Consider the following 12,294-nt stretch of genomic DNA (forward strand, 5'->3'; position numbering starts at 1 on the left):
ATACGCATTTTTTCCGGGGTGTCGCACCCGGCCACCGAGGACGATACACCCAGCAGTATCCTCTTCCCAGGGGTTATAATTTTTTAGTGTGTATTTTTTTTGAAAGAGAAAAGGGGGTGTGACAGCGTCCAATCGCCTCATGAGTTGGCCGTGAAACATGGGGACCGAATCGGTCATCATTGGTTGTAGACAAAGGGGTCAAGTCAAGTTGATAAGTTGATACTTGCCGAATGAACGAAAGAACGAAAGCCAGGGCAAGAGTGCAAGGTAGTTTAACGACTTAAATTTGTCCTGGAATACCCCTACAGAGATAGTCTGTTGACTATGTAAGAACTTGAGGCATCGACTGGTACCGACGCAACCTCAAAACTGGCATCGCCATACTACAAACACCCCTGGGGTATGAGAATCTGTCCACACAGGTAGGGGCTTGCCCGTACATGAATGTGCCCGTACATGAATGTGCCTGTACACGAATGTGCCCGTACATGAATGTGCCTGTACACGAATGTGCCTGTACACGAATGTGCCCGTACATGAATGTGCCTGTACACGAATGTGCCCGTACATGAATGTGCCTGTACATGAATGGTACAACTGACCCCAGCAGCCCGGCCAACACAATCCCTGTTACCCGATTTCTCTTCCCCCACATCGCCGTGAGTGCTCAGGATGAACATTGAGAAGGACATACCTACATGTATAGTACTACCTTTTTTACCCCTGTAGATACCACCGCTCCCTTTGATTCCGAAGGTAGGTGAGGGTGCCTTGCTTGTTCGGCTTGCCAAGGGATTTAGGGCCGTGGTGACCGCGAACCACTTGAGGGCTTGCCTCCTGTAGGCACTTCTGGCTCAGGCTTCCGTCCTCCTCAATGTTTTATTTTAAAGATGGCTCTATCCCCCGCGGAAAGATATCACCCATTCGACGTTCTTCACCTTCTTTTCCATATCCAACCTAATATACTAGCCTTGTGTACACGATTACCGCTTCGCATTCTCATCTCAAATTTTCGCCAATCCTTTGTTCTCGCACGGGTTCAGACGCCGAATCGAAGAACACAGTTTGCCTTCTCTGGCCTTGCGTTTGCTGCATCTTGTTCAAAGGGAGAACTGATACCATGGCGCCGCCTCTGGGCAGTGCCTCAAGGTCAGTCATCTTCCCTGACATTGTCCTCTCCTTTCCTTTTATTTCCCCTCATTTTTACGTCTCTGGCCGCTATTGTTTGCGGGTTGGCGCCGAGGGAAAGTTGGAGGCGAGGAGCATACGACACGACGGGAGTGACCAGGCCAACCCTAACCCTATCCTAGCAGCTCCGGAGCCGGTGTCTTCACCCCCTCGTCTTCCTCCAACAGTCACGCATCGGCCGCTGGCTCAAACAACAGTAACGCATCATCGGGCCAATCCCGTAAGCCTTCATACCTGATGGCATCATACGTAGCCCAGCCTGCAACCGAAGATGGCTCGCCGTACGGACGGCTTGTTGGTCAGCCACGAGGCGAAGCCGACCGCGTCGAGTTCTACACGGCCCGTGCTCAACAAACCGTGGACAAGCTTGGCCGGCGGATCTCGAAAGCCCGATAGTGACGGCCGCAACCTTTTCACGACACTTTTTGACGAATGAAAATCACGGCGTCCATACGATGGGATGCTGTTTCGGAAGCGGCATGATAAAAAATGTGGACTGAGCATCATTTTTGGGTAATTATTTGCAACATCAAGGACTTTTAGGGCGACATATTCCCGGCGGGGAGTTAGTTTGGTTCCTGACACAAGCGGGTCGCGGGCGGATCGCAAGGGCTACCGCATGCACGGGTCGTCGGCTTTCGAGCACCGTGTGGGAGGAGAGGGTCTTTTTGGAGGTCTGGTTTTGGTTGGCCAGGTGCACGCATCGATCGGTCTGCGAGAAGAGAAGGGCTCACAGAACTTGAAGGTCACTGTAATATGATGGCAGGGAAGCGACAAAAAAATCTTTGCATTCACGTACATACTTGAATCGAAATCGGAGTTGGAGCAGATGGTTGGTGTTCGAGTTGCTTCGTGATCCAATGTAAGGTGACAAAGATCGACGGCAAGGTTGGTGTCTCGCATGTCAGGGTGCCAGGGTGGAGGATACCCTTGCCAATACAGAATCCCAAGATCCCCGCCCACTCCTCCCCGCCACCCAGCCCTAGCAGCCCGCCAGCCCACCACCCAAGGCACCAGGGCACCAACAAGCGAGCCTGACACTGCCAGACGAATGTATGTACAAGACAAGCCTCAACAGATTCGCCACTCCTCCAAAGGAATGTTAATTTCCGCCTTGCGATGGTTGCACCTGTTCTGAGACGCTACTAATGCAAGGCAAACAAATCCCGGGGCCACGCAATCCTTTCCACCCGAGTACTTAGCTGACCGCCGCTTGTCAATGTCTCAGGTGCCGGACGAGACTCAACATCCCCGAAGCACGCCGAGGGCTGCGCACTTCGCTGATCCAGTCTGACGGAGGGGACGACCAAACTTACGCGGGATCCTTTGCGGCGTTTCATGCACCGTTTGCAGACTATTCTGTCAGGAGTTGACGTCATTTTCTGGCGCGGGCGTCGACCGTCGACCGTTTCGGGACGGTGTTGATCTGATTCAGAGAACGGACACGTGCGGAGGGCGGTTCCGCCAATGGGATGTGCGAAGTCCTTCGTACCTTCGTCCCTGCTGGACTCACGAACGAAGCATCCCACACCGCTCGCCCCCCACATCATTATACGGAAGTAGGCTAAAGAAGTCTCGGGAATCACCAAAAGCCGGCCATGTCAAATTTCCGCGACTCTCCACTGCACTGGCAAGACTGGGTCATGCACACTAACGCCGCCAGAGCCCGGGTGTGCATCGGCGCAACTAACCGAAAAGGCGAAACGCCGAAGCTCCGGGTGGCGATGCACACCTGACGGCGCCCATGAACACCGCGGGGCTGAGAGCAGATACATAGTTATTTTGTTTGGATTGAGGACCCTGGTCGTCAACCACGGGCTCGAAAGATTGCGGCTCAAGGGGCTGTCATGCGACTCGTCAGCACACCCGCTTCTCACCGAAAGTCACCTGATATGCACGTGACAGAAACGTTGATTGGTCAGGCTTCGGGCCTTTTAAGTTAGGCTCAGCTTGCCCGGGTCCCTGTAGGTGGAACCTGGAACCCCGCGGTCCCGTGTGTGGCAAATACTCGGGGTGTCTCCGACGGAGACTCTCCGTCACATTCATGACTCACAAGGCTGTCAGCTCGCTACTGTCGACCAACTCATCAATTGCTAAGCAGCCAGCTCCGGTTAGGTATGACTAACCATTTAAGGTTACCGGCTTACACCAGTCGAGGTACCATGCTTTCTAATATCCCTTTAGGGAAATGCGGCTGCAACTGCGCGTCACACTCACGATGGCCCGAAAGGCCGCATCATGCAGGGTGCTCCCAACCACAGGCTTTGAAAGGGACGTTACAGAATGGGGTTGCCCATTCGTCGTGGCAGGATGAATTCCAAATAAATATGAGGTACAGACATACGTATGTCTTTGCATTCGTTTTCGCTCCAAATCCTTGCCAGCCACCCAACGGTGTGTCGACAGTCGACCTATATTTTCGCCACGCAAAGAACGCGGCAGAACATTCACATCGACACGGGGGCCGATTCGGAACCCCCGACTGATGGCGCGTCAGCCTGGCCCTTCATGCTCCTCGACTTCCTGTAAACAGTTGGGCTCCAGAAGCACGGTACAGGAAGAAACAGGGGAGCAACCACCAGCATAGGAACCGGGTCGCTTCTAATTCCTTCGGTATGGGCATGTCTAACAACATCTAACCCCTGTACCCAGCATCTCCAACTCCCTTCACACCAACGCGTTCTTATAAAACAAGTTCGACCTCCGATCGCCCGCCTTGCCCGACGCAAACCCCAAAAACAACCGCACCTCGCCCGCCGCCGTCTGGTAGATCGCCATGCCCTCCGGCTCGCGGAACGAGAGCGTCGACCCGGCACGAGTAATCACCGGTCCCTGAACAACTTTCCCCGTATTCATATCCACGCTCGCCACCTGCGAGTTGAGCTCCTTGCTAACATCGTACGAGTCCCCCCACAGCAGGTACAGATACTGCCCATATGCCGTGTACCCCTGGAAGTTCTTCCCCTTGGTCTTAGGCAACGGCTGCTTAAAGTCCACCAGCGGCGCCGAGAAATCGCCCTTGGTCGCCTTAGCCAGGTCAAACACCGCGATGCGCTTGCCGCCCGAGGTGTGGTAGCGCACCACCAGCCGGTTGTTGACCGTGTCCACCGCGCAGGTGTGCTCCGTCCCAGCCTTCACGGGCGTGAACTTCTTCAGGCTGCTGGAGGACTTGGTGAGGGTGGCGCCGCTGACGAACTTGAAGCGGGCCAGGCGCGCGCCGTACCCGTTGCTGTTGGCGTCGACCTCGGTCCAGAGGTAGGTGGCCGACCCGTCACCCTGCGCGCCGAACGACACGCCGTGCCCGAAGCCCTTGAGGTGCATCTGGCCGAGTTTCTTCCCGCTGAAGTCGAGCTGCGTGATGCAGAGGTCGCCCGAGGCGGCGCTGGCGCCGTTGAGGCGCTGCGAGACGAACAGCCGCCGGTTCTTGTTGTCGAAGGCGAAGCCTTGCTGGACCGTGTCGTCGTGCAGCGGCTTGCTGCGGAAGAGGTCGTACGACGGCTTGGTAAGGTCGAAGCGCTTGGAGGAGGGCACCGCGGCAGAGACGACGGAGGCTGCCGCCGCCAGGAGCGTGGCGAAACTGAGGAGACGCATTGTGAGTGGCGAGTGCCTGTTGCGGGACTGGTAAAGACAGACTGGGGAAAGAGAGTGGTGGTGATCTAGTGTTGTTCGAGTTGGTGGAGATTCGAGGTTGATGTATAGACCTGGGAAATTGGACCCGTACAATTTTAGAATCGGCTTATACCGGATGCGGGACCGGCGCCCTGTGGACGGTGTAAGCCTCCCTCATTGTTACGCCGGGCCGGCCCAACATCCCAGGGGTCTGCAGCCCGTTTTGGTAGTTGATTTACCTTGCTTGGCTTCGCTTGGCTTTTTTGAGTGGGGATCGAACCTCCATGCCGAGGTCCGCTTAATCGACTTCGTAAGAGGAAATAGCTTCATGGAATGGTGTTGTTGATTTCCAGATGAGGCAATTGGTGGCATGCCCAGGGGAAAGCGGCGAGGTTGCGGTTGGCGAGATGACCAGTGTTATTTCAATGACAAACGGTTTGTCAGCCCAACACCATGATTTCAGTCTCGCCCAGCTCGCCCAGGCTAGGTGGGAAGAGCTTAGTACATACCAAGCTGGCTGGCACCGGTTCGTTGGCTTGGTCGAGATTCCTAGTAAGATAATCACCATTGCCTTGGCGCTGGCTGGTACTTGGCGTTCGTTACTCCTTGCTCTTTTTCTTTTCCTCTTCCTTCGCGGTAGTATCCGAATAAAGCTTTTGCTTGTTCCGTCGAAGGGCGCCGCACCATTTAGTCTCGTTGTCTTCCGGTCCGTCGGTCGAAGCCTTTAGGACAGACCCAGGGGTAGCTGTTGTACTAGTGCCCTACCACCAATCTGAACTATTCTGCCGCGGACGTAAGAGAGAAACTTACCTAGGTGGAAGGTGGAAGCTGTGCCGGGTCTTTAACTGCAGAAGACGGGCTCCTCAGAGCCGTCAAAGAGTATCCATTGCCCAGAACTATGTCACTGCAAGGTCGGAGGTGGAGTGTTATAAGTACGTCGATACCGAGAACGCTAGCTTAGTAGGTACCATGGGAAGAGAATGAACCAACCATACTGAGAGGGTTTCCACGCCGTCATCACACCGCATTATGATATATACCAAGTCTAGGATGGCCATGCCGCGTGTGCCGGCAATCTCCAACGCGTCGGGTTAGTTGCTCGGCCATCACCAGGAGCACGAATCTATCTATACTCCTCATGCGTGGCAAAGGATGCCAAAACATACTATAGATGACGACTATTCTACGCAACTAGGGAAGGGAGGTAGGACTGGCCCCGTGGACCTCCTACTGAAAATGCAGCTGTCGTGGGAACACCGGGCTCACCGGCACAGACCCCTCTGACGATCGGTAATCACATGTCCCCGGCTTCCTCGCCATGTCATCCAGGTGACCACTGAGGAATCCGTCGCTGATACGAATGACGGTCTAATTCCATAGCGTTCATAACCCCCTGAAGCATACCACCTACCTTCACTTAATATACCCACAAATCAGGTGGCAGACCGTGCTCCCTTCATAGACAAATAAAGTTACTGTATCAACCCCCGCCCAGAACCTCCGAGGAGATGCACGCGGAGACAAGCTCGAGCCAACAGGCCTCAATCTTATAGCAGGGGGGACACTGCCGGGGTAGTAGCCAATAACCGGCAGGAGGGATTGAATGAGGGGATCCAGAATACCAGCAACCGGGTGTATACACGAGCGCCAATCCCGATGGATCTCGGACGTTGGCGGGAGCGTGCCGTAACATCATGGCCCCCGCGCTAAGTTGGTTGTGTTACACAGCATTCCGGGAATTCTATGTCGGACTGACCGCGTAAATGGGTCATGGGTTGGCTTATGTTGTGTCTACCCATATGTTCACGGATAATGAGCGGGCAAGATGGCATAAAAGTGGCCGGTCTACTCAAGTCACCGTAATAACTACGCCTTACCCCTTCAACTCCCCCAACCCCCATCACAGCCAACACTGCCATAGGTAGCCGATACAGGCAGCCATCACAACACAACATCACCAACCACCACCAACCACCACCACCACCACAATGCACCTCCTCGACCCCCTCACCCTCCTCCTCACCCTCCCCCCCCCAACCCACGCCCTAAAGATCGCCTGCGTCCAACAATGGATCGAACACACCCCCCTCCCCCACGCCGCCAGCACCTTCTACACCCCGCAAAACCCCTCCGACCCCCCCATCACCATCGTCACCGGCGGCGTCGCCAACCTCGCCACCGACCGCAGCATCGACCTCGCGGCCAACGCCGAAACCCAAGGACTCAAAAACTACAACCAACACCGCAACCACCGCCTGATCGGCATCCTCGTCGAAGTCACCTACCGGCTGGTCGCGCGCCGCGCCTCGGGCATCACCACGCTGACCGACCTGCGCGGCAAGCGCATCGGCACGATCCCCGGGACGTCGGCCGAGGTGTTTGTGCGGCAGCTGATGGGCAGCGCGGGGTTGCAGGCCGGGAGGGATTACACCACCGTGGCGGGCGGGCTGTCGACGTGTATGCGGGCGCCGTGCGGGCGGGGCAGTTTCCCGGCGGAGTTGGTGGCGGGGCGGATTGATGCGTTTGGGGTGTGGGAGACGGCGGTGGAGTTGGGGGTGCAGGCGTTGATGCATGAGGAGGGGGGGCAGGGGGCGGTGACGTTTAAGAATGCGAGTGTGTATAGGGAGGTGTATAGTTTGTATTCGACGGAGGAGAAGTTGAGGAATCCGGTGGTGAGGGGAAGGATTGTGAGGTTTGTGAGGGCGTTGAATCAGAGTTTTGGGGTGTTTAGGGAGGGGGGGCAGGAGGTGGTGGACTATGTGGGGAAGAAGGTGGGTGTGGACGAGCCGGTGTTGAGGAATGTGTGGGAGGATCATGTCTGGGGGCCGGGGAATTTGGGGACAGGTTTGCTGGATTACTTGGAGCAGGAGGACCAGTACCTTGCCAAGGTGGACAACCGGAAGGCGTTGACGAGGGCGGAGCTGGAGAAGTTTGTGGATACGAGTGTGTATGAGGAGGCCATGCGGGGGTAGTCTCTGGTTCTGTTCTTCGTAAGACGAATCTGAGCACGCGAGAGTTCCTTTTTCGTTCGCAATCCTACGCTACTATTGTATGCTAAGGGGGCTTGAACTGGCGAATTGGAAAAAAGAACCCACGGACGGACAACTTATATGTTACCGTATGGCAGTTACTCGCCGTCTGACCGTAGTAGATGGGGTGTTTTCGGCTGCCAACATTGAATACGCTGCAGACGTTATTGGGAGGGGCACTCGCGGAAGTGTCCTACAAATTCCCGGGATAACATTCCTCGAATCATAGACCTGCGTGTTACATTGCATGTGCTGTGGTTGGTAGGGTTGGCTCGAGGTTGGGTACCATATTTCCTGGCATTATTGTAACCCGGCATTGCCCATTGGTGCAGCAAGTGCGGGGATTGCGGCAGAAGACGAGCATCTTGGGAGGAGCCGAAAAAAGAACAAACAGGGGAAGAGCGCAATCCCACATTTCCATAGCCCGACGGTCAAAGGGACACAAGACCGGTTGTGCCCGTCCCGCGCATACGATGACATCCCTTCCCAATTCCTTCGACAGCCGGAATGACCTCCAACCCGCCCAGGAAGGACCACAGCCCCCCCAAAACTCGAACCCGTCCAGACAAGACGAGGCAGACATCACCGGCATCTCTCCCAGCCTCTCTATTGACGAGAGCAAAGGTGTATACTGCAGCTACAAGGGGTACAATCGCTTTGACCCCGTAAACAAGGCTTTCATCAAGTTCGACCCTGCCAGTCCAACCCCTTCCGCCGTCGTTGCTGGAATAGCCCAGGCAGATCTTGTACGCGGTCGAAATCTTCGGCTAAGGCTCAAGTCCGAAGCGTTTGAGAAACGATGGGTTCACTGCCGTAACGGAGACCTGGGGGGATGGCGAGTCGCAGCTGGTCTCTGGGGGAGTCATGTGGCTCACGCTCGGAACGCCAGAGACGGCAGGGTTCCAGACCGGGGTGGTCGACAGCAGCACTGAGCACTCGCCACGAGAGTGCTTACCGGCCTTGACGGAAATGGAGGTGAAGTTCCCGACTGCCTTTTCGGCAGCTCCCGAGGTTGTCCTCTGGATCAGGGGTTTCCAATCGGCCAGTCCCCGGGTGGCGGTGGGGGTTGGGGCTTGCATGTCGCGGCTGGGAGGATTAGTGAGGACGGCTTCTGCCTGTTCATCGCAAAGGAAGATGGTTCCAAGCTCTACCGAGCCATCGTCACCTGGGTCGCTTTCCCAAAAACTATGACGGATGTTTTTCACGGCATTGAGAGGGGTACCAAAGATGATATCCGCCTGTGGGAGACCGAAGATGATCAAAGAAACGGCTTCACGCGCCTCGTCAACCTCCGAGACCAGAGAGAAAAGCAGGGATGTACAGCGTCGGAGTTTAGAGTGTACTTGGGGATCACATCATTCTACTTCAAGGGTGATGCTAATCTCAAATTTCAAGTCGAGGCGGAAAGGCTTGATGTGGAAGACGAGGAGAGTCGGCGGAATAGGTTTCACGTACATGTGGGAACGTGGCACAACAGTCAGATGCTCAGAGCGAGCACCTCTTGGCTGGCGGTTTACCGCCAGTAAAGCCGCAGGGGCTTGTACTACATGCATCAAGCTTGGTACTAGGCTACCTCCTCACTCATAGTGGGACAGCCCGTTCTTGCGTAAGAAGCTTTCCAAGAGATCAGCAGCTTTGTCGTTGTGCATATCCGCGAAGGCAATGTGCGTGGTCCCCTTCCAACCCAGATCCTCTCCCAACTTGATGACCTGGGCGTTGCCGCCATACTTGTTGATCAGCGCCGCCGCCTGCCTCGACTGGTTGAGGAATGAGTAGCTCTCGTCCCGGTGATCTCCCCACAAGAACTGAATAGCTGGTATTCTTGCCAGCTTCTTGAAATCCTCAAGCGGGACCACATACGGGCCGAAGGGGTTCAGCCCGGGCCCCGGCTCGATGCCAGCATTGTCGGGGAAGATGTACCCATAGCCCTCATAGCACACAATACCCTTGATATTCGTCGTGTTGCTCTTGACAGCCGTCATCTGAGCGCGCAGCCCACTGGCCGAGTTCCCCAAGTAAACAATACTCTTTCCGAGCTTGCCGGAATCCGCCGCAATCGCCGCCGCATCCGTCTCGAGATGGACGTTCGCCGCCGTGTCGTACTCGACATACCGCGAGCTGGTAGCCTGCTGCCAGGCGTACTCGTTCTCGGTCGGGAACTGCACGTCGGGCCACCACTCCGGGTAGCGGGGGCCAAAGTTCCACGCGGCAAAGTTGCCCTGGTCGCGGTAGTCGGGGGCGTAGTAGGTGGCGTTGCAGGCCCAGTTGGCGCGGCCGACACGGGGTCCGTCCCACAGGAAGACGGGGTAGTCGCGGCGCAGGAACTTGTCCTTGAAGCCCTCGCCGCCGTCCCAGCGGTTCTGGAAGCTCTGCGTGCTGGAGCTGTGCCACATGACGATGCTCGTCTTGCGCGGCCGCCACGGCGTGAAGTACTCCATGTAGCCGTGGTCGCACGAGAGCGTCATGTTGGGGTTCAGCGGGTTCGGGATGATCTTGCCGCCGATGGTGAAGCCGCCGGACTGCCGGAGCATGATGGGCTTGTCTGGTCCCCGGTGTCCGGCATCTTCGGTATTGGCCTGGCTTGTTAGGGTTGCAAGGACGAGTCCTACCAGGTGGCGCGAATTGATATTTCCCAACATGGTCTCGGACTCTGTCGTGTGGCAAGCGTTTTGGCGTCAATTGGTATGGGGATACAGCGAATGATCAGAACGACTGCCGGGACGACTTGGCACCACAATCTTCGCAGCCAGTCCGGAAGGGACTTTATATCAACTGCCAGTCATGCTCGTCCCGTTTTATGTAACGCCAGCCACCGTGGTCCGGTGAGACCAGACATTTGCCGGCCCGCCTAAAGCATGGGATAGGTGAAGCCGAGAGTTGGCGGGCGGGATGTGAGGTACGCGGGGAACTTGTTAAATTTAGTGGCTTACTCTTGTGTCACGGCATATGCAGGCAATCTCTTAAGGAAAGGGGAAGTGGTAGTACCGTAGTTGTTCAAATGCGGGGAATGCTAACGTACTGGCATTATTGGTTCCTAGTCTAGCACTATGAATGAAGTATTAGGTTGTTGATATGAATAATCTCCGCTTAAGTCGGGTACCTGACTCGCAGCCGGGATGACAACCCCTCTCCCGCTTGACTTCGCATCCCAATTTTGTGCTACAGGATCCGCTGCCCCCCCGTGCCCCTGTTGGTGGTGAATGTAGAATACCATGTTGGAGCTGTGGGCGGATAATAGACCTGCGCCATCGAGCAATGTTTGGTAAGGCGGGTAAATGGGCGAGGGTGTCACCATGCGTGAGATCGCGTCTAGCAGCAAGAGCGCGGATTTAAACGTAAATCTATTCATAGCGTTCCCCAGGGGATCACCGTCGTGTCAACATGTTTGTTGTTGGCCGAGAAAAAGAACCTACCGGTAGGCAATTGTTTGATATTGAGCTGGCAGACACTGTGGACTAAGATTCGAGAGATAGTGTATGTAGATCCGGGGATGGTCAACCATGCCCAAGACAGCCGAGTCGAAGGGGCTAATCCATCAGCAGATGATACCAACCATGGGGACAATGCCTCCGACTGGTATCCCCACTTGAAACTAAGCACTCAGGAAACTCGTCAGTAACTTGTTTGGTGAATCGAAGATCACCCTGTAACCCGATGGATGATCTTGTCCTCTTTCATTTTGAGAGCCGAGGTAGCTACATAGAGTATGGATATAAACCCCAGTTCTGCTGTATCCTGCATCTCAGATCACCGCCTACTTCTCGACAGATTGGAGTCTGGGCTTCCTTCAGCCAGCCTCATCTACTTAGTCTGTCAATCAGAGGGGCCCAGTCCGTAGCCGCCCAGCACCCAAAGCAGACCATCATCCCACCGCGAGTAGGATACTTGCCTCTGTACCTCCCGACTTCCTCTCGTCGGTTTTGCCGGTCACGGTACCGCCGCAGGGACATTGAAAGCGGGCTTCGAACCACAAGGCATCACCACACGCGAAAATGGATTTATCGTACAGGTGGTGGAGGGAATCAAGAAGGCTCCCATGGCGGTGCTTGACCCGATGCACAAACAAATACTCACCCGTTCGACGGGTTGATCCACCGAAGTCTCGACCACGCCGTGTTTCTCGGTTCGTCGTCGTTTCTCTCGCCCGGAGGCTCACTGGTACTAACCCTGTCCACTAGCGACTTCCATCCGCCCCGTTGACTGCCCGCACCATTCCTACCCCCGGTCTTATGCGGTGGGCGACTGAAACCGCGTTCGTCAACAAAAAGAAACCCACCTCGCACCCAAAAAAAAAAAAAAAAAGGGCGTTGCGGTTCGATTACATCAAAGGACGACGCCGCTCGTGGATATCGTGGTATCGGGGTGGCAACAAGTACCGGGTTCGAGCTAGAGTAGGTGCAGTACATCGGCGACCGGCTGCTAGACATGCTGCACATCCGACGGCTTCCGGGCCCGCAAGCAAGGGGCT

General features: G+C 55.7%; 4 protein-coding genes across 4 annotated transcripts; 2 read left to right on the forward strand and 2 right to left on the reverse strand.

Moving 5' to 3' along the window:
• Nucleotides 1-1,120: 1,120 nt before the first annotated feature.
• CHGG_10475 (uncharacterized protein) lies at nt 1,121-1,584 on the forward strand (the record flags this gene model as incomplete). Its single annotated transcript, XM_001228401.1, has 2 exons — nt 1,121-1,149; nt 1,311-1,584. The coding sequence occupies 2 exons, from the start codon at nt 1,121-1,123 to the stop codon at nt 1,582-1,584; spliced, it is 303 nt and encodes a 100-aa protein (XP_001228402.1).
• A 2,051-nt stretch (nt 1,585-3,635) lies between these two features.
• CHGG_10476 (uncharacterized protein) lies at nt 3,636-4,779 on the reverse strand (the record flags this gene model as incomplete). Its single annotated transcript, XM_001228402.1, has 2 exons — nt 3,636-3,711; nt 3,890-4,779. 2 exons carry the CDS (start codon nt 4,777-4,779, stop codon nt 3,636-3,638), a joined length of 966 nt encoding a protein of 321 aa, XP_001228403.1.
• Nucleotides 4,780-6,785: 2,006 nt separating this feature from the next.
• CHGG_10477 (uncharacterized protein) lies at nt 6,786-7,769 on the forward strand (the record flags this gene model as incomplete). Its single annotated transcript, XM_001228403.1, has 1 exon — nt 6,786-7,769. One exon carries the CDS (start codon nt 6,786-6,788, stop codon nt 7,767-7,769), a length of 984 nt encoding a protein of 327 aa, XP_001228404.1.
• Nucleotides 7,770-8,593: 824 nt separating this feature from the next.
• On the reverse strand, nt 8,594-10,465 carry CHGG_10478 (uncharacterized protein; the record flags this gene model as incomplete). Its single annotated transcript, XM_001228404.1, has 2 exons — nt 8,594-9,011; nt 9,408-10,465. 2 exons carry the CDS (start codon nt 10,463-10,465, stop codon nt 8,594-8,596), a joined length of 1,476 nt encoding a protein of 491 aa, XP_001228405.1.
• Between the last annotated feature and the right edge of the window lie 1,829 nt (nt 10,466-12,294).

The sequence above is a fragment of the Chaetomium globosum genome, genomic scaffold (genome assembly GCF_000143365.1).
Source record: "Chaetomium globosum CBS 148.51 scaffold_7 genomic scaffold, whole genome shotgun sequence".
NCBI classification, from domain to species: domain Eukaryota; kingdom Fungi; phylum Ascomycota; class Sordariomycetes; order Sordariales; family Chaetomiaceae; genus Chaetomium; species Chaetomium globosum.